At 34.9% G+C, this 22542-nt stretch overlaps 1 protein-coding gene across 1 annotated transcript in view; it reads right to left on the bottom strand.

Moving 5' to 3' along the window:
• Positions 1-20776, bottom strand: part of wapla (WAPL cohesin release factor a) — a 35221-nt gene extending 14445 nt beyond the window's left edge. The window contains exons 1-15 of the mRNA XM_073827047.1: positions 20574-20776; positions 18172-18626; positions 14926-15553; positions 12807-13108; positions 12605-12720; positions 12416-12520; positions 12129-12332; positions 10476-10612; positions 6890-7001; positions 6049-6276; positions 4854-4965; positions 4367-4464; positions 3144-3220; positions 2895-3055; positions 2625-2740 (exon numbers count right to left, since the gene is read on the bottom strand). Coding sequence (XP_073683148.1) covers positions 2625-2740; positions 2895-3055; positions 3144-3220; positions 4367-4464; positions 4854-4965; positions 6049-6276; positions 6890-7001; positions 10476-10612; positions 12129-12332; positions 12416-12520; positions 12605-12720; positions 12807-13108; positions 14926-15553; positions 18172-18604 — 2829 coding nt within the window. The 5' untranslated portion in view covers positions 18605-18626; positions 20574-20776. The remainder of the gene's footprint in view (positions 1-2624; positions 2741-2894; positions 3056-3143; positions 3221-4366; positions 4465-4853; positions 4966-6048; positions 6277-6889; positions 7002-10475; positions 10613-12128; positions 12333-12415; positions 12521-12604; positions 12721-12806; positions 13109-14925; positions 15554-18171; positions 18627-20573) is intronic.
• Between the last annotated feature and the right edge of the window lie 1766 nt (positions 20777-22542).

Genomic DNA, 22542 nt, shown 5'->3' with positions numbered 1-22542 from the left:
ACAGTGTGAGCTATCAATCGCAGTTTTTGACTTTACATGTGCCTTCATTTCTGCCGTTTATAATGCAGTACTTAGATGCACTGACAGACTTTCAATTGCTCTTTGTGTTTGTCCGTCCTAAAAAGCTTGATTGCAGATGCAGTTAAATGCACTTGGATTTTCAAATACTTTTATACGAAACTGATGTACACACAGTCAGTTATGTTTTCAGAGCAGGACAAAACATCTGATACATCGAAATAGATCTGTGCATTCGTTTGAATGCAGCCTGTTAAAGCCGCCTCTGTCTGATCTCATCAGTAATAATCAAACGAAAAAGAAAAAAACTATTTCTGTAAACTTGCCGACACTTAAAGAACACTAATTTTAAATAAGTAATTATTTTAAAAAGCAGCCTGCTTATATAATAAAAAAATGTTAAAATTTAAAGATTCCCACCCCTTTACAATGAGCCCATTTGTAACATCAACTAAGATTGATGAAAGCTGTAGAATAGAAGTGTTGTTCCTTGTTAGAGTGTTAATTTCAACATTTACTGATATATTGTTAAATTTCGAAGTTCATTTTGTTAACATTAATGAACTATGAAATAACTTTAATGATCAATTTATAATTACTATTAATATTTTTATTCATTTACAAAGTATGGTTTAGTATTCATTTTTTTAAATAGTAGAGCACTATTTTAGTTGGCCTTCAATATCCATTTTCAAAAACTATCGGTTAATTAATCGGTATCGGCCAGCGTGGTCCAACCTAGCTATCGGTATCGGTAAAAACCAATATCGGTCGACCTCTAGTTCACATGGACTGTTTTAACCAATGTCCTTACTATGTTTCTATGCCTTGACCGTGGTAGTTGCATTGCTGTTTATAGAGGGTCAGAAAGCTCTTGGATTTCATCAAAAATATCTTAATTTGAGTTTTATAGCTGAACGAAGTTCATACAGGTTTGAAACGGCATGGGGGTGAGTAATGACAGAACTATCCCTTTAAAAGAAGCTATGAAACAAGTATTAAACAAAGTAAGACAAAGTCTTTCATATTAATTATGAGATTAAATAATGTTAAGTGGAATTAACAGTGATTATTTACAGAATTTTGTAGAATATTACTAATGTTACTGGTGTTGTAACAGCCCTAGTCCTAATAACAATGCCTTGCATCATATTTTCTGAATGAAATCCGGTATTTATTTATTTATTTATATATTACCAATTTTTGGCTGCCGATTCCAAAAATTCTGCCTGTATAACCCCTTTATCACAAAAAAAAAACCTGCCATGAAGACTTTTTATCTACCGCTGAGCCAGGATATTTGGGTTTTTTATTAATTTATTAATTCTCAGCCAATTTCCACATGTATGAATGATTCTGAACATTATTTCAAGGGTGATCCTGATTTCAGTGTTCAGAATTATAGCCAGTGACAGAAGAAAAGGCAAATCTGATGTTTTCTGCAACGCCTGTGGTTATTTTACTACACCCAAACAGCTACAGTAGTAGTAGCAGTAGTAATTTATTTTTATTGCCATGTCAGCCTCTAAGACTGTTTTTGTGGCAAAAACTGAGTTGGAATAATACAAGAGTTACAAGCTAACTTATAAACTTAGGTTAATGTAAATTTCTCTGACATTAAAAAGGAGTACTTAAACACATGATACAAATACAGTGGTGGCCAAAATTATTAGACAACTAGTATTTTCACCAGCTAAAAATGATTTCAAGTCATTTATTGCTTTTTTTATCTTTTGCTGTAGTGTGTCAGTAGAAAATATCAGTTTACATTTCCAAACATTCATTTTGCCATTAATTGTAATAATCCAGTGAGGTTTTTGTTTGCACAAGTAATCTGACAACAGCCAGTGCCCCACACAGAGATCTGATCTCATCATCATACAAACTGTCTGGAATTAAATGAAGAAACAGAACAAACTGAGACTAAATCCAGAAGAACTGTGGCAACATCTCCAAAATGCTTCAAGAAACCTACCTGCAAAGCTACAGTACTTTTAAAAGTGTTAGCCACTTGTGTAAAATTGCAGTAAAATGAGGATGCTGTCAAAAACAATGTCATAACTAGATTATCTTTATCAATTAACTTCTATGAACTAAATTAAATCAACATTTGGTGTGACTGTCTATTGCGTTTAAAGCAGCTTTTGCCCTAGGTGCACTTGTGCATAGTTTTTAAAAGTAGCTATGCAGGTAGGTCTCTTGAAGCATCTTGGAGACATTGCCACAGTTCTTTTGGATTTAGTCTATCTTAGTTTGTTCTGTTTCTTCATTTCATTCCAGACAGACTGGATGATGATGATGGGATCAGATCTTTGTGTGGAGCACTGGCTGTTGTCAGACTCCTTGTGCAAACAAAAATCTCACTGGATTATTACAATTAAAAGCAAAAAAAAAAACACTACAGCAAAAGAGAGAAATAACTGACTTGAAACCATTTTTTAGCTGGTGAAACAACTAGTGTTCTAATAATTTTGGCCACCACTGTATATATAATTTGAATAGTTGTATATACAACTGTATATGATGTCCTATATGTATTGATAGTTTTAAACTCAGCATCTTTAAGATGCAGGGCCGTGTAATTAATGTCATAAAGTCATTCTCACCAGGACGCGGATGTCGAATCTCTGCTCCTGAGGCAAATACCGTGGGACCTTCAGAACACAGTCCAGTGCTGTCTGTATGAGGCCGTCCTGCTCACCTGTTTTAGTGCTGCCCCACTCTGAGGGGTCACAGAGAAAGAGAATGAGAGAGGGAAAGGATGTGAGTGTCATCTCACATTCTTAACATTTATACAATTTCAGTTATTTTATATTGCTTCATTCTGCATTTATTAATGCAGTATTTGGTGAGCAGCACTGAATAAATTCTCTCACCGTTATCATGTGTGAGGTTAAGCAGAACTCCGATAACGGCTCTCATACAATCCTCCACGGCCTTGCCCACGTTGCTATGACTACTCTGCGGGAGGGCGGAGCTTGATGAAGAGACCTCTCGGCTGTAACGCTGTATCATCTGCTCACAATGCTGCAGGGCCCTACACACACAAAGAACAACCTTAGAATGACAAATGTCCTGTCACACAAAAGCAGCACTGCGACTACACTTTCTATATCATCACACACCTTGCTGAAGACACTATGAGCTGGGAATCCTTGTAGGCGATCAGATAAGCCTGGTTCTCAGGATTATGGACTGTAACCTGGATATGATAGAGAATTCTCTTTTAAATTAGTTACACACAGAAATAACATGCACTTTCCGCAAGGGATGTCAAAGTAACACATTAACTTGCAGTCAGCATTTTTAAAGATGTTAAAGGGATAGTTCACCCAAAAATGAAAATTCTGTCATTAATTACTCATTACTTAATCACCCTCATGTCGTTCTAAACCTGTAGGACCTTTGTTCATCTATAGAACACAAATTAAGATATTTTTGATGAAATCTGAGAGCTTTCTGACCCTGCATATAGTGCAATGCAACTATTACTTTCAAGGCCCTGAAAGGAAGTAAGGACTAGGATTGGGTACCGAATTGCGTCGGTACTACCTAGTACCAATTCACAATAAATCAATCTATGACAAATTTCGGTACCAGAGAATGCATCTGGGCACGTATGTTACAGAGAGGGAGAGAGAGACTAAAATAAACAAAAAATACACAAGGCAAACTGAAAGTGTGGTTACATTTCTACTGTATTTCTACTCTATTTTACTGTTTCATTTGAGAAAACTAATATCATATCATACTGTATACACAAAGAAACGTTACAGCAACCCGTCATGGTACCATGGCTCATAAAATTAAGGCTGAAATGAACCTTCATCAAATTAAGGATAAACCACTGATGATACATGGACTATTTTAACAATGTCCTTACTACCTTTCTGGGCCTTAAATGTGTTAGTTGCGTTGCTGTCTATGCAGGCTCAAAAAGCTCTCTGATTTTATCGAAAACATCTTAATTTATCTTAATAATCTTAATCCGAAGATGAACAAAGGTCTTACAGATTTGGGACAACATGAGGGTGAGTAATAATCACAGAATTTTAATTTTTGGGTGAACTATCCCTTTAATTAGCTAAAAAATGCATTTGTTCAATTTTATACCATATCCATTTTATTCGGTGCAATTTCTAAAAACTAATGAGATCTACAGTGCAAGTATCTGTAACACCAGAAGAGGACTGGAGGCCTGCAGCAATCATTACACTTAAAACTCCACTCAATAAAGTCCATGTTATTAATTACTGCAGGTTATTTAATTATCGCAGGTTTTCCTTCAAAGGAAATAAATTTAAATTATCATTTTATTATTAATTATTATCATCGGGTGTCCACTTACACTCTCCAGAACTCGTAAACAGCGCTCTGCTCCCCAGAGTGACGCCACCAGACTCTCTTTATCTTCTTCTTTATTCAAGTTCTCCACACATTCTTTCACTGTGGGCAAAAAAAATCATATTTCTAGAAATGTTCTTAAAAAAAAAAAATAATTGTACAAATCAACTACAGATATCCACCTTATTTTTCCCATAAGTGTGGGTGCAGCCATTTATAAATTTAATCTGTCTGGTTTCTGGTCCCATCCACATCCAACTATTTTTAGCTGTATAAAACAGCTCATTCTGCGGTTTTATATTGCAAAATGGTGTGTCTTACCCTGTTATTTTAATGTATTATCTTAATTATGAACACAGTGGTTTGTTTACTGCACTGTTACTCTTTACGTTATTTTCCCACGGTGGCTTTTGAACCAAAAGTCTCACACATTACCAGAAAACAGCTTACTTCCGCATTGAAAAATAAGGTGGACCACTCAATTAGGATACCTTTATCTACGATGTGGTCCAGTCCGCCAAGCAACCGCAGCTCCTCCTTAAACCAGTCTCCGGCTCGTTTCGACGTCAGAGACAGTAATGTCTCCATGGCTAAGTGACCTGTCTGAGATGCAAAAAGAAACAATTTAGAAAATTGCATTCAAGCAGATGTGCTTAAAAGTAAAATCAGTTGAAATGTTAATTATTTTACCAAAATAAGAGGGATCATACAAAATGCATGCTGTTTATTAGGTACTGACCTGAATAAGATATTTCACATAGTCCACAAGAGAAAATAATAGTTGAATTTATAAAAATTACCGTGTTCAAAAGTTTACATCCCCTTGATTCTTAATACTGTGTTCTCACCAGAACAACACACAGCAGTGTTTTTTTTTTTTTTTTTAGTGATTTATGAGTCTCTTCTTTGTCCTGAACAGTTCAACTACCTGCTGTTCTTAAGAAAAATCCTTCAGGTCCCATAAATTCTTTGGTTTTTCCAGCATTTTTTATGTATCTGAACCCTTTCCAACAATAACTATGAATTGAGATCCATCTTTTCACACTGAGGACAACTGAGGGACTCTAGGGTGCAACTACTAGAGAAGGTTGAAATGCTCCAGAAGGAAAAACCATGGCGGTGAAAACTTTTTGAATGTGAAGATCAGGGTAAATTTAGCTTATTGTGAAACATGTAAGTATCTTCTGTAGCTTCTGAAGGGCAGATATTTAATGATATTTAAGCACAATAAGAAAAACGTACACATCTTCACTCTGTTCAAAAGTTTACACCCCTGGCTCTCAATGCATTGTTTCTTTCTGAAGCATCAGTGAGCATTTGAATCTTCTAAAATAGTTGCATACGAGTTCCTCAGTTGTCCTCAGCGTGAAAAGATGGATCTCAAAATCATACAGTCATTGTTGGAAAGGGTTTAAATGCACAAAAATGCTGGAAAACCAAAGAACTTGTAGTGGCTTTAAAGTAGTGAATGTAAAATATGCCAGGTTTATAAAGGAAAACTTGTGGAAAATTTGATTTCCTATGCTTTCTTTGCTTTTCAGTCTACAAACAACTAAACATAAAGACAGTTTTTTGCTGCCTGTCTGAACAAAGCCAAGGTGAATAGAAGAACGCTTATTTTGAAACATTCATTGGTTTTCTGTGTCGTTTCTGACATTTAAAGTGTGAAAAACGGAAGTCACTCACTGTGATGTTTTCTAAGTCCAGATGTTTGTTGTGGACTGTTTCGCAGAGTTTGCGGATCTTCTCTTTAACTCGACACATCTCTTTAGCTGTTAACTGGTCTGCAACAGAGTCATCCTGCTCTAGTTCCAACAGCCTGATCATCAGCTCCAGACAAGACCGGTCTAGATCCATATTTAGTCGGTCTCGACTCAGTATGTACATCAGAGAAGCTGTGCAAAGAGCCATGTTCTGCCAAATCCAGAAGAACGGCGGGAGAGAGAGGAGGAAAAAAAGATGTTCTGATAATTTTTCGCAACATTTAGAAGCACACTAGCATATAAATAGCCTCATTAGATAACAGACATGAACTAAACGCCACAAAACTTTAAAAAAACAAGTCACTTTGCATTATAAAACACTGCTTAACTGCAAGGCATGGCCTCTGGTGACTTATTGCTTTATTCTAAACATCTGTCTTGACTCATTAACTGGATTTAATTTATTTTTACTGAACATCCTTCAATACACAAATAAATTCAAGTCAGGCCGAAAGAGTCAAGGCAAACATTCACGCTCCATCTGTGCAAACTGAACAAACGAGATTCACAGAGTAACGGCTCAGCGTCTGTTTGTACTTCTCCCTTGTCTGCCGGCGGAGATGATTACATCTCCAATTAATGTATACTAATGAAGTAAACAAACTGTTTTTCCACACAGCATTGTAGCTGTGTTCATAATGATAGAGCTGTGACAGTTTGAAATGATGCTTGGTTATACAGATTAGCTGGTTTGTTGGTAAATTAAAGATTTGTTGGGGTTTATGTAGTTGGTTTGTTGGTTGGATGCTGGATGAGACACTCACCGGGTGTTGCTGGGCATCACTGAGCATCTTGAAGACCTGGGCCACCTTCCCTCTGGCCCTCAGGTGCATGCGGAAACTCGGCATGGCACAGCGTGTGGCCAGACTGATTATACTGAGGTCAAAAAATTGAGGAAAATGAAGGTGTTTTTGTTATGAACATATCTTTGTGGGTAAAAATGCTTTTCAAAGTAGATATATAAGGGTTCCAGCTTGAAGTGTTAGTTTTGTTAACCAAAACTATGAAAAAGGGTTAAGTAAAATCAAGCTGAAATAAAATGCAATATAAATATTGCCTCAAAAACGTCAATGAAAATTAGAAATAAATAAGCTGAAGTAAAAATAAAAAGTAAACATAAAACTAATACAAAATGACAAAAACAAAATTATTAACTATAGGAACACATAGAAACTATAGGAACTATAAAAAAAAAAAAATCAAAATATAAATAAATACTTTCAGGATCAGTATGCATGCATTTGTGTTTCAACCGCCAAAAGACATCAGTAAAACAGCTCGTAAACAATGTTAACAAAGCCTTATTTTCCATCTGCCTCAGGAAATTCATTCAGTGTCCACAACAACAAAAGAGCATTTTGCTAAATATAAGCACTACTGCTATATATTAATTATAGTTCACTTACCCTGTTAATCATCTCCTAATTATTTAAATGTATGTTAACGTAAATCTCTCATGAAAACAAGTTATGCCAGCCACTAAATTTATAATTAGATACAGAAGTTAATGTAAAAAATGCCTTGTGCATCATGTACATGCTTTTAATTATTATTATTATTTTTATCTGAGTGTTAATTATTATTATTATTATTATTATATTTCAAATAGCAGATGGATTTATTAGTTTGGGCTCTTTTTTAATTGTATAGTTTGTAGCATCAGATGAGATATAATTTTATGCAATTTAATTTTGGAATTTTGAAGTTGGAGCAGAAAATGAGATGGGAGTTTTTCGACATACCCTAACTGTATTGAACTGGAGTGCACAGTATGCATGTGCATCACAGAGCTAGACAAGAGTATTTAAAGGTTGTATCAGCGATTTCTAGCCTAAAACATAAAGTGTCTGTGAAAAAACCGCGTCTCTCTGGTCAGCCTAGGGTCCGAGATATGCCAAAAAAACAATCGGTGCTATCAACTGTTCCACAGATAAACAAACAGTGTTCCAACCAAACAGCGTCAGGGGTTTGGTGTTGTGGACTTTCCTACTGGTGCAGGGATGTGAGGGAGGCGGAGCGAAGGTCCACAACACCAAACCCCTGACGCTGATTGGTTGGAACACTGTTTGTTTATCTGTGGAAAGGTTGGTAGTGCCGATTGTTTTTTTGGCATATCTCGGACCCTAGGCTGACCAGAGAGACGCGTTTTTTTCACAGACAATTTATGGGGCAGGCAGCGAGCGGATCGTGATGAAAGGTCAGCTGAATTTGACACTTTATGTTTCAGGCTAGAAATCGCTGATACAACCTTTAAGGTTAAAAAGTATATAAATTGTACTTTTTTTTTTTTTTAAATAATAACCAATCGTTTCACTAGATAAGACCCTTATTCTTTAGCTGGGATCATGTAGAGCCTTTTGAAGCTGCACTAAAAGTAAATTTTCAACCTTTAATCTGTTGAGCACCATTGAAGTCCACTATATGGAGAATAATCTTGCAATGTATTCCTCAAAAAAACTTAATTTCTTTGCAACTGAAGAAAGAAAGACATGAACATCTTTGATGACATGGGGGTGAGTAATTTTGGAAGTGGAGTAAAAAAAAAAAAAAAAAAAAAACATAATTTCTGTGCACCGCTACAACCCTAATAATAGGGGACCTAAATCACTTTTATATGGTGTTTGAACATACTTGAGTTGTGTGGGCGCAGTGTGTGAAAACAACCAGCCTATAATGGTAAAAACTCCCACTCATATTTTTATAACCCCAATAAATCATAAAAAGTCTCGATAAACACGCAATTCCTCCCTGACGTCATCGTAGGGAAAAAGTCCCGCCCATTTGCTTCAGCGCCAACGAGGCATTACAAGTGTTGTGTTCTGGGATGCACCAACGAACATAGAAGTCTCCATAGACTCCCTCCATCTGAGCCGCCGAGGACACAGTGATTAAATTTCAGTTTCGAAGGAAAATCCCAGAAAAAAAACTGTAAAGTATATGTTTAGGGATCAATACCAACACTTTGTGCACCAACGTCAGCTCTAGGGCTGGGTATTGTGACCAATTCGGTGATTCAATTTGATTCTTATTTTTATGGTTTCGATTCGATTCGATTTCGATTCGATATCGATTAGCTATCAATATTTCATTTAAAATGTTAGTTTTGCAGACATGGGATCCATATTTTGAAATAAATGCTGGTAACTGAAACTCTCCTACTTAAGTTTATTACTGAAATGCACATCTACATTAATAATAAAGGTGCACACAGTTGTTTATTTCAAACAACTTTTATTTTAAATGAACACAAGAATGTAACAAGAAGTCATAAATATGTGCATCCATTGTACACCATGTAAACAGTTAAAAGACAGTAACAGTTCTTAACTATAGCCTAATCATTTTTGATCACCAGATTTTTCTGCAAAAAAAGCAGCTGATGGTGACACCTTCAGGACGAGAGGTGAATATTCATATCCTCTTACGTGAAGCACGCGCATTAAGAATCGATAACATTGCGTTAAACTGAAGATCGATTAAAATCGGAGAATCAATATTTTTTACCCAGCCCTAGTCAGCTCCAGACAAAGTATCATGCGTTTGTTTTCCAAATCGTCTTTCTGAAAGCACTTCTTGGCACTCTATAAGGCTAATGTTGCTAAAGATACCATTGTCTCTGCCTGTTTTTACTGATGCTGCCTTCACATGCTACCAGAATAATTGTAAATAGGAATGTGGTAGTTAAAAATTGCATATGAAAGCAATGAGAAGTCAACCACTTGAATTTGTAGAGCTCACAATCACAAGTTTGTGATAGCACACGATGGCACCATGAGAGTGCCGTGCTCCCTGTCTGCGTCATTCATAAACATGCATTTATTATGCACAGTACAATCAGATGACTGACTTTTAAACCAATTCCGGTTCAAACATTTAAGGCTAAACACTGCTACTGAAGAGTTTCTGACATTTTTAGTATGCAAGATTGCCTTGTTTTGTTTTTGCTGGCTCTTAAAGCTCCACCCTTTTCTGAAAAGGGGGCTGGAAGCACCAGCTCATTTGCATTTAAAGGACCAAACACAAAAACGGCACATTTTGGCTCACACCCTAAAAGTGGCAATTTAAGCATGCTATAAAAAAATCATCTGTCGTGTATTTTAAGCTAAACCTTCACATATACACCCCAACATCCAAGACTAATTTTACACCTTGTCAAAAAAGGGCATAATAGGTCACCTATAAATTGCATATAAATAATACTACAGTACCAAAAGTGTGTTGCAAAGAAAGATTCAGGGTTGTACTAAGCCATTTTTTGAGTTGAAATCATTATCTGTGATAATTCAAAGCTGTGATACATATGCTTAAAGTTGCAAATCACCCAGAATACTAAATAAGCATTTGTCTCACCTAAGGCAGCGTGTGTTGAGGGGTTGTGTGCTCTTCAAGCCCGTCTCTAGATACTCAAAGTCATCAGTGAACTCCTGATTCTCCCCAAACTCCACTACATCATTAAAGTGCTTCACATGTTGGACCACAGTGTACAACTACACACACAAGACAAGAAAGAAACAGTTATATTAAAATTAAAATATGAGCATGTCATTTGTTCAAGCCAGTGTTGTTATTGTTATCTAAATTTAAAAAAATTATTACAAAAAATATTATTCCAATGTAAAACAACATTCTTCTATTTTAATATACATTAAAAATCTAATTTCTTTTTGTTATCAAAGCAGAATTTTTCAGCATCATTACACCAGTATTCAGTGTCACATGATCCTTTAGAAATCACTCTAATATGCTGACTTATTATCAGCGCTGGAAACAGTTGTCTTGCCTAATATTTTTTTGGAACCTGTGATACTTTTTTTCATGATTCTTTGATAAATAAAAAGTTCAAATGGACAGTATTTATTAAAAATAGAAATCTTTTCAGTAACACTTTAGAATAGGTAACACCTATTAACTATTCACTACGACTTATTAGCATGCATATTACTAGAATATTGACCATTTATTAGTACTAATTAAGCACATATTAATGCCTTATTCTACATGACCTTATTCTACATCCCTAATCCTACCCAATACCTAAACCTAATAACTACTTTACTAACTATTAATGAGCAGCAAATTAGGAATTTATTGAGGGAAAAGTCGTAGTTAATAGTTAATAGGTGTTACCTATTCTAAAGTGTTACCATCTTTTCTAACAATATACACTACTGTTCAAAGGTTTGGGGTCAGTAAATATTTATTTTTTTATTTGTTTTGAAAGAAATATTACTTTTATTCAGCAAGGATGTGTTAAGTTAATAAAAAGTGATAGCAAAGACCTATTTAGATTTATATTTTAAATAAATGCTTCTTTTTAACTTTTTAAATCAAAGAATCCTGAAAAAAGTATCACAGGTTCCAAAAAAATATTTGGTAGTATGATTCTAATAATAAATCAGCATATTAGAATGATTTCTGAAGGATCATGTGACACTGAAGACCGGAGTAATGGCTAATGAAAATTCAGCTTTGCATCACAGGGATTTTTTTTTTTTTTATGTATTTTAATGTTTCAAAATAAACCATTATTTTATATTGTAATAACATTTTGCAGTATTATGGGGTTTTTTTCTGTATTTTGATCAAATAAATCAGACTTGATAAGCCTAAGAGACTTCTTTAAAAAAAAAAAAAAAAAAAACATTACAAGTCTTACTGATCCTAAATTTTTTATCGGCAGTGTATATATACAGTTTTTTTATTGAAATAAAAATTAGACGGAAATGGATTAAGAATATTGGATGAAAAATGTCAATTAAACTAAATTAAATAAAATAAGTTTATGATGAAGTACTAAAAAACTTATAAGTAAAATAAAAACATATTAAAGCTAAATAGAATTAAAGCTAAAATTAAAATAAAGATGACAAAAGCAAACACAATTAATAATCTAAAACTACTACTATTATAGTAGTACATAACAAATATTAAAAATTACACTGGTTTAAGTGGACACATTTCAAAAAGATTAATGTGCATTACTTCCCAAAGTGCAGTGCTCACCTCTTTGTGCTCCTTCCTGCATTTTAGTGCAGTGACGATGTCTTGGTATGGCTCAGTGGGGATAGTGACAGACTTAATGACTTTAGGAGGAGGGGGCGGGGCTTTAAACACGCCATCATCTTTATGGGAGTTTGTGTCTTTGCTGTTGCTGCTGCTGCTGCTGCTGCTGCTGCTGCCACTGCTGCTGCTCGACACACTGGCCTTCTGAAAGAAACACAACAACAACAACCTTATGGTGTGCAAAGATAGAAGAAATGTATGAAGTTTAGAGGTCATGAATGGAGTACCTTGCTTACAGGTGCAGCCACAGTATGAGAGGAAGCAGAATGAGGCACTTCCTCGGGCTCGGGTTGATTCCAGTGACGAGCATTATATACGGCTTTAGCAGGAGACTGCATTAAACACAAAAGACAATTTTGTAATGTTAAAAATGAAAATGTAACTTTTAAATAAAGTTGCTCTTTTACCCTTTTTACTTTTTTTGGCCCACTGAAGATCTTGCGTCCGATATCCTTCGACTTGCCGGTTTGCTTTCCATGTCGTTCCTTCTGTGAGCCTGTAGCTCCCGTCTCATCCAGCGACTCCTGAGAATCTGACAGCAGATTAAACAAAAAAAGAGAGAGACACATCATGACATGCTCTAAGGAAATGATAGTGAGGACGCGGGCTTATGAGTACCTGTACTTAGGCTGCTTTGACTCTGTTGGCTATCCTGCGAGTCGTTGATCTGGGGACTGCCCACGCTGGTTGCCAAAGCTTCCGTCAACGCTTTCTTATTCTTCTTCTTTTCTTTAGCTGCTGAGTCGTCGTCATCCTCACTATCACTCTCACTCAGATCGTCAAAACCAAAGTATTTGATCTTATAGCTGGTGCTGCCAGATGCAGTGGCGTCTCCATCTGCGCCCTGAGCCTCATTCTCCTCAAAGCCGAAAAACTCCAGTTTTGTCTCCTTTTTACTTTTACTCTGAGTGGGTCTGAACCTTAAAAAATAAATATGAAGAGAGTATGAAAGAAGAAATCCAGATGACAAAATGCTTGTCCTCTGTGTGCTGCAGTTTTCTGTGTCACGAGAACATAAATCACATTAATTCATTTCTAACTGAGCTAACAGTTATGAGCACAACTTGACTGTTTTATTGGTTAAATTAAACAAATATTTTATTTAAAAAGCATACTAATTAATGAAACATACACAATTTACAAGCAATTTATTTCAAGCTGAACAAAAATTACATTATTAAGGCCCTATGAAATACATTTAACTTTTCTATCAAATTCACTTTTATTTTTCTCAAATTCTGTTTTCCAGTACTTTTCTGGATTCCATTTGAATGGTTTCATTAAATTTTAATAATCAAAAGCATCTCTAGTTAACAGATTTAATTTTTTTTAAATGATCCTCATTTTATTTATTTTTTGTTTTGAATAAATATCTTAAAATATTTTTTCTGGTAAATATTCATTTAAAAAAAAATGCTTTAATTATAATGTTATTAGTAGTAGTAGTACTATCATTACATTAAATAAGCTGAAGTCAAAAGTTTACAAAGACCTTGCAGAATCTGCAAAATGATTATACAAAACGCATGTTATTTTTTATTTAGCACTGACCTGAAGAAGATATTTCACATAAAAGACGTTTACATATAGTCCACAAGAAAAAATAGTTGAGTTTATAAAAATGACCCCGTTCAAAAGTTTACATACACTTAATTCTTAATACTGTGTTGTTACCTGAATGATCCAAAGCTGTTTTTTTTTGTTTTTGGTTTTGTTTTGTTGTAATAGTTGTTCATGAGTTCCTTGTTTGTCTTGAACAGATAAACTGCCTGCTGATGTTCAGAAAAATCCTTCAAGTGCCACACATTCTCACATTTTTCTGTATTTGAACCCTTTCCAACAATGACAATGTATGATTTTGAGATCCAGCTTTTCACACCGAGACCATCTGAGGGACTCATATTCAACTACTAAAGAAGGTTCAAACACTCACTGATGCTTCAGAAGGAAACACAATGCATTAAGAGCCAGGGGTTTAAACTTTTGAACAGTATAAAAGGTGTGTACATTTTTCTTGTTCTGCCAAAATATATTTTTCTTTTCATTTAGTACTGCCCTTTAGAAGCTACAGAAGATACATGTTTCCCAGAAGACAAAATATGTTAAATTTACCCTGATCTTCAAATTCTCATTCAAATATCTTCAAATGTGAAATGTCTTATTCAGGTCAGCGCTAAATAAAAAATATATAATATGCATTTTGTATGATATGATCCCTCTTATTTTGGTAAACTTTGGTACCTTTTTTGACTTCAACTGTATATTTCACAGTTTTTTCGAGTTAAACCAAACTTTTATTTTGATGGGTTGCAGTGAAGACCTGAAAGTTTCTGTTTGTATATATGACGACAGTTTTTCTCGAAAGAAATGGTAAAATGCTCATGAAGTGACTCTCAGAGCTGTTCTAGAGGTTATGTTTATGTGCTCATGTACTCATATATTGAGGCAGCAAAGGCTGAAAACACTGTGTCACATACACTGAAGTATGTGTGGTAGCCTAAACAAAACCTCACGTCTGTGCCATTCATTCACACAGAGAACATGCAGGACTCATGATTTAAATAGTATTTTTCATCATAATATTTACAGACAATAGTCCATGTTGAGTTTTAAAAAATAAATAACCACTGATATCACCTGCTTAAAATAAAAACCTAATCAAGCAAATTAAAAATTAATTTAAAAAAAGAAAACAACACCTGGTTTGGTAAATCAAGAGAGTATGTTTATACTGTACCTGGTAGGCTTGGAAGCTTGCGTGTCTGTTTTCCTCCTGAAGGTTCCCGCCTCTCCCATGTCCGATTGTACCGGGCTGACAAAATCATCCACGGTCCTTTCTATTGAGTCCTGGATGGTCACATTACACACGGATACACAGGACGGGTGAAGAACAGTGTAGTCCCGCACTCTGCCCCGTCCTGCAGGCTTGACTTCAGAACTCCCAGCAACCCCTGCAGCACTGCTCTTCACCAGCACAGAGGCCGGTGTCGAGCTCACAACAGGAACTGGCACGTCACCGGCTCCAGAACTATCCGTCCCTTTATTCCGTGGTCGTCGGTACACTCTGTCATTAGATGGTTTAAGAAGAGGAAGCTGCTCAAAGTCAACAGGTACCGCTGGAGGTTCAGGTTCAGCAGGGCATTGTTCAGAGCTCTTGAGCCCATCAGAAGTGTTCCCAGCCTGGGTAGAACTCCCCTCGCCTGCTCCTGGAGGAGAGTCCTCCCCAAATGGGTCCCAAGTTTCGGAGATGTTTCTACTGTGGGTTTTTACGCTGGAGATCTGGGAGACTGGTCTGCTTACGGTGATGCTGGATTGGCTCCAGGCTCCTACAGTGCCAGTGACATGTGATGAGGCTGGAGTTGTAGCTAAACATCAAACGCAACTTTATTATTTAATAGTCTTGTCTGAATATAAACTATAATGGTAACACTTTACAATAAGGTTTCATTAGTTAATGTCGGTTAATGTATTAACAAACATGAATAATACATTTATAACAGTATTTATTAATCTTTGTTAACATTAGTTAAAAATACTAACAAAAATTAATAATTCACAGTGCATTAACAAGCATGACAACAATGATATAATTAATGTTGAAATTAACATTAAGATTTATAAATGCTGTGGAAGTATTAATCATTCTTAGTTTGTTACTAAAGTAGTTAACTAAACTAATGAAACTTATTGTAAAGTATTACCACTATAGCAATATAAAAAAGACATATCATATAAAATTGTATCATCAAAAAATTATACAAGAGACCAGTCAAAAGTTTTTTTAAAAAGTAAGATATACAGTATGCTATTTATGTTTTTTTCTGCTCACCAAGCCTGCATTTATTTGATCAGAAGTACAGCAAAAACAGTAAAATTGTAAATATGTTTTTATTATTTTAAATAACTGTTTTCTATTTAAATATATTTTAAAATGCAATTTACTCATGTGATTTTAAAGATGAATTTTTAGCATTTTTACTCCAGTCACATGATCCTTCAGAAATCATTCTAATATTCTGATTTGCTGCTCAAAAAAACAATTATTAATATTACTATTATCATGTTGAAAAATGCTGAGTAGAATTTTTTCAGATTTCTTTGATGAATAGAAAGTTCAGCAGAACAGCATTTATCTGAAACAGAAATCTTTTGGAACATTATAAATGTCTTTATCATCACTTTTGATACATATAAACAACAGCAATAAAAAATACATTTAATAAAATTGACCAAAAACATTATATAAAATAGTAGTTTAAATATATACTACAAAATTATAAAATAAATTAAAATAATATTGTTCAAATTTAAAATGTAATTTATTCCTGTGATTTCAAAGCTGAATTTTTAGCTTCATTACTCACAATTATTATTATTATTATTATTATTATGTTAACAGCTGAGTAGAATTTTCCAGGTTTTTTTGATGAATAGAAAGTTTCAAAAGAACAGCATTTATCTGAAATCTTTTAGATAAATAATTTAAAAAAATAAATCTCTCTCTTTCTCATATTGGTTTGGAATGATGTGAGGGTGAATAAATGATGCCCGAATTTCAATTAAAATAAATATATATATAATATTTTATATTAAAAATTTTTTTATTGAAATTCTGGCACCATTTTTTCACCCTCACATCGTTCCAAACCCATAACTAACTTTAACACATTGAGAACTGGATTGTGAATGAATAATTCAGTGGTTTTGTGAACTGACGCAAACAATTATTTGACAAGATAGGACTTAAAAGAATTTTTTTTTTTTTACAAATCAGACATCACTACCTCTCTCATGAATCTGTCAAGGGCAAAAAATAAAAAATAACAAAAATCTTCAGTAAACAATGACTTTAGAAGACTTGGGATATAGCACACTATTTTATAGTGCTTTTGCATCTTTCTAGAAGCTGGAAAGCTACAGTCCCCATTCACTTCAACTGCACTGAAAAGAGCACCCCTCACAATCCTCAAAATATCTTCTTTTTGTGCTCCACAGAAAAATAAAGTCATACAGGTTTGGATCGACAAAAGCGTGAATACATTTCCTTCAAACCCCATAATAAAGGTTCCCACAGTCGGATGTAGATATAATTATTACTATTAGAAGTTTTATGATCCTTAGAGAATCATATCACAACCTGAGTCCTTGTTTCACTGCTCCTCTAATGGTTGTAATTAGCCTTGCTAAAGAGCCGAGGGAAAGTGTAGAACAGCATAGGGCTGAAAATATCCTGCTGAGCCCCAGAGTCCATGCTAGTGTGCTTACACGAGCACCTCGACTTCAGCAGAGCTACTGCTATTCTCAGCATGGAATAAAACCAGTATATCCTGCTGCAGAAAGACACAGTGACTTCACCCCACCATAGCATAATGGTGTGAGGTCATCACAATGACTCAGATATCATAATATGGCTCTGACTACAGTAAACCAGGTCATGTTCAGTAACCTGTAATAAGACCAATAAAGCACCCTAAATTACTCCAAAGCCAAGTGCTTGGGCTCATTTAAACAATGGCACAGACACAATAATGTCATGATTTCATTTCTTGCGTAATATTGACTGTCTGTGCGTTTAAAGAAACTACAAAGCCATAATGGACAAAAATGATGACAGAATATTAAAAATATCTTCATTTGTGTTTCAAAAGTCTTCAAATCATTCGTTGATTTGTCCATGAAGGATTTATGAGAGAAGCAGCAATGTCTGATTTGTGAACAAGAGTGTGATCTATTCAATAAATTTTAAAGTTTCAAAGTATAATTGATGGATACTTTGCTTTTTTAATAGATAAATGAGCCCTTAAGAATGGAACGCAGTGACTATAAAAGTCACTCAGGTTTGGAACAACATGAGGGTGAGTAAATAATGACAGAGTTTTCATTTATCCCTGTAAGATCCGTCTTAGCTAATTAACTCATAAGCGTTTCTGCATGAATAATGTGCTCCACAAAATCAAACTCCTCTAATTGTTTAATTTCCTACCTGGGATATTCATACCGACCACCCCGGTGCTGATGTTCAGGTTGCTTCCCAAAGTGGAAGCACCCACAGCAGTCACCGCTGTGCCCTGACTGGGCTTTTCCGTCTGGGTCTTCAACAGCTCATTCCCGGATCCTGCTGCTTCTGAGCCCGTCTCGGATTGTGGAGCACCTCTCGTTGTGACCGTTTTGGATTCGTCGTCGCTATCAAAGCCAAACGGATCCTCCGAGCTGTCGTCATCATCAAAGCGGGGTCGTTTACTCAGCTCAGGAACTTCTGGCTTGAACGAGGGCCGTTTGACCCCCAACTGTGCCTTATAGGTGGTCTCTCCCCATTTGGTGCTAAGCGTGGCTTTCTTATTTGAAAACACCTCGTCAAACTTCGAGCTGGCCTCTCCTCCCTTCCGCGTGTATGTTTTACTAAATCTGGACGTCATGTTGACGTTTGTTACATATTCTCTATGGGGAAACAGAGGAGATGAAAGAATAAAAGGTCATTATCTCAGCATGTAGGAGCAAACAGATCATTTGAGCATCATATCTTGTTTTAAATGCTACATTTGAAACAGACATATTAAGTAGCACGGGTATAATCGTAGCAATAGCCAAAAATACATTGTATGGGTTTTCTTCTATGCCAAAAATCATTAGGATATTAAGTAAAGCTCAGGTTCCGTGAAGATATTTTGTACATTTCCTACCGTAAATATATCTTATCGATTTTCTCAATATTCTGATTTTTTTGCACCCTCAGATGCAGTTTCAAACTGTTGTATCTCGAACAAATGTTGTCCTATCGTAACAAACCGTAAATCAATAGAAAGCTTTTATTCAGCTTTCAGATGATGTATAAATCTCAATTTAAAAAAAAACAAACCCTTATGACTAGTTTTGTGGTTCGGGGTTACATATATGCAATAACACATTCAGTTCAGCCCCAATAAAGCCCATTGTATAATATTTGATACATAAGTCCTCTAAATTATCAACATGAACAAAACTTATACACAATCTACCACATGCCTTCAGCTTTATGATGTAAAGCCCTTTTAATATAATAAAGTGTTTTCAAGTTGTGATACATGTGCTGTAAAACATTTATTGGTTTTTATGAAGTAAATGTAATAATAACTTTTATATTATTTGTACAAAATCATGTTTAAACGTAAGAATCAATACAATGATACAGCAGGCTTTTGAGGAATGTTTATTTTTGATCATAAAACTAAGAAATTAAATCATCTTACTAAGACATACGTGACCCCGGACCACAAAACCAGTCATAAGTAGGACGGGTATATTTGTAGCAATAGCCAAAAATACATTGTATGGGTCAAAATTATCGATTTTTCTTTATGCCAAAAATCATTAATAAAGCTTGTGTTCCGTAAAGACATTGTGTACATTTCTTACGGTAAATATATAAAAACATAATTTTTGATTAGTAATATGCATTGATAAGAATTTCATTTGGACAACTTCAGATTCATGATTTTCAAATAGTTATATCTCAGTCAAATATTGTCCAATCCTAACAAACCATACATCACAGAAAAACTTATTTATTCAGCTTTCAGATGTATAAAGATGACAGGTTTTGTTGTCCAGGGTCACATATTATTAGGAGAGACAGTGTGACAATTGATATTTATATGCATTTTATGTAAGTACTCTGTTATACTCTTATAAAACTCCCATTGATTTACATTATACTTTATCAGAATTCACTCTTTCTCCATATAATATGCCCCAAATTGCATATTTTTGCTGAGTTTGGGTCTCTATAGTGTATGAGCTCCACATTCTCACTATATGATACTATATGGTCAATAAAAGCTTGATGCACCCAATATTATACAAAACACAATACACATAAGCAAACGTTTGATTTTGATGTTTTTGTATTTCTGACTATAATTTCATTAGGCTTTACAGGGTTACCATAGTAAAAAGCCTAAAGACGGTTTAAAAGTTCAATGAAAACTTCTTTATTCAACAACAAGTTCTCTGAAACCATTATACGGATAATTCACGAAATATTTAAACATTCTCAATATTTACTCACCCTATGTTGTTTCAAACTTTAAAGACTTTCTTCAGAAGAGCACATAAGAAGACTTCAAACAGACTGACACCTCAATGACACATCAGTCACCATTCACCTTCATTGTATGAAAAAGATACACTGGGAGTGAATGGTGACTGAGACTGTCAGACCCTAACATTCTGCCTAACATCTCCTTTTGTGTTCCACGAACGAAACAAACTCACACAGGTTTAAAGCAACACAGGGGTGAGTAAATAATGACACAATGTGATATTTGAAGTGTACTATCTCTTTAAAGACTAGCATTACGAGCAGAAACATTGTTCATTTAACAGATGGTTACATGTTTGCACACTCACCGATCCGCCGTCTTTCCTCTGGGCCTCTGTGCTCCGAGCAGCCGCTAAAAGGAAGCCCAGGCGATCTGCTCAATGAGCAAAAGCGCAAAGCGCTGCCGCAGCGCGGTGCAACTGGAAAAAGCACAAATTAGGCCAGATCGTGAAGTACTACTGTTGTTTATTTGTGGAGAGCTGGATCGGTCGGACTGCGATGCGCCATTAGAGTCGCCCCTCCTTCTCCGCCCCCAACGTCGGCGTAAACCCTAGCGTCACACCACAACGCCGCTCGACCAATCAGAGGTGTGCGCACTAGACGTCCGCGCAGCAAATGGAGTTCCGATTGGATGAAATGAAAAAGAAGGCACGTTCTAATTGGAGGACAACTGAGACTCATGGGTGGGGCTTCGTGGTGAGGTCGGACAGGTCTTGAATGTTAGAAATTATTTTTTATACTTCAGCAACAGCCTGTAATAATTTCTATGCTGTGCTATGCAGTGTCATATTTCACAAAATGTAACATAGCAAGCAAACAAGCTTTTAAAAAACGTTTTAAAATTATATCACTTGTGTATTAAGAACCTGGCTTGTCTTGTAACCGCTGTTTTCAAACAGGGAATCTGTCATATATATATATATATATATATATATATATATATATATATATATATATATATATATATATATATATATATTGCTAAAGTAATGTACAACAAAACATTACGGTAATAATTTTGATAATATGCGACCACAAAACCAGTCATATAGGTAATTTTTTTTTAAAAATTGAAAGCTGAATATCATCTGAAAGCTGAAATAAATAAGCTTTCCATTTATGTATGATTTGTTAGGATATGACACTGTTTGGCCGAGATACAACTATAAATAAAAAAATATTGAGAAAATCGCCTTTGAAGTTGTCCAAATGAAGTTCTTAGCAATGCGTATTACTAATAAAAATATTTTTTAATATATTTACGGCAGGAAATTTACAAAATATCTTGACGGAGCATAATCTTTTTGAAATCATTTTGACCCATACAATGTGTTTTTGGCTATTGCTACAAATATACCCGTGCTACTTAAGACTCGTTTTGTGGTCCAGGGTCACACATATTTGAGTTTTGAGCACATTTTATTTTATTTGTTTGCAACTAGACACTCTGTGCAACGTTTCCTGTCTCACCAGGAGATGGCGCTATTGTAAAGCCACCGTTTTTTAACCTGCGCGTGAACGTTAATGATGATAAACGATTGTAATTAATTTAGAAAAGCGCTATCAGGATGAAATCTGGTTTTTATAAGTCTTTAAGACACTATAGTGTCGTCTTATCAATAGTAGCTAGTTTTAGCTATCACAATAGAAGCAAAGTTGTATTTATCATCGTAATTATACTTCCCGCCAAAATACAAATTGGTTACTATTGTAAATACTAACAAAATTATACAGGATAACGTTACAAAGCAGCTTTCAATAGCTTTTCAAATTCACGTGTAAAAACATATTGGTGAGAAAACAGTAGGCATACTTACAGATAAGGGTTCGCTAAGTTAACTAGGCCTATTTAATCTGTAAGCATCAACAGCTTGAATCAATACACTGCCATTCAAAAGTTAGGGATCAGTAAGAATTGTACTGTTTTTTTAAGTAATCTCTTATGCTCTTCAGATCTGCATTTGTTTGCTAAAAAATACTGAAAAAAACTGTAATATAGTGAAATGTTATTACACATATAAATTAATGATTTCTATTTTAATTTACTTTAAAATATAATTTATTCCTGTGATGCAAAGCTGAATTTTCATCAGCCATTACTCCAGTCTTAAGTGTAACATTATGCTTCAGAATTCATTCTAATATGCTGATTTATTATTAGAATTATCTTTGTTGGCAACATTTTTTTTTTGGAACCTGTGATACTTTTTTCAGGATTCTTTGATGAATAAAAAGTTAAAAAGAAAAGCATTTATTCAAAAAAGAAATCCTTTCTAA

The sequence above is a fragment of the Garra rufa genome, chromosome 21 (genome assembly GCF_049309525.1).
Source record: "Garra rufa chromosome 21, GarRuf1.0, whole genome shotgun sequence".
NCBI lineage: Eukaryota > Metazoa > Chordata > Actinopteri > Cypriniformes > Cyprinidae > Garra > Garra rufa.
This window is presented reverse-complemented; position numbering and strand designations above follow the sequence as displayed.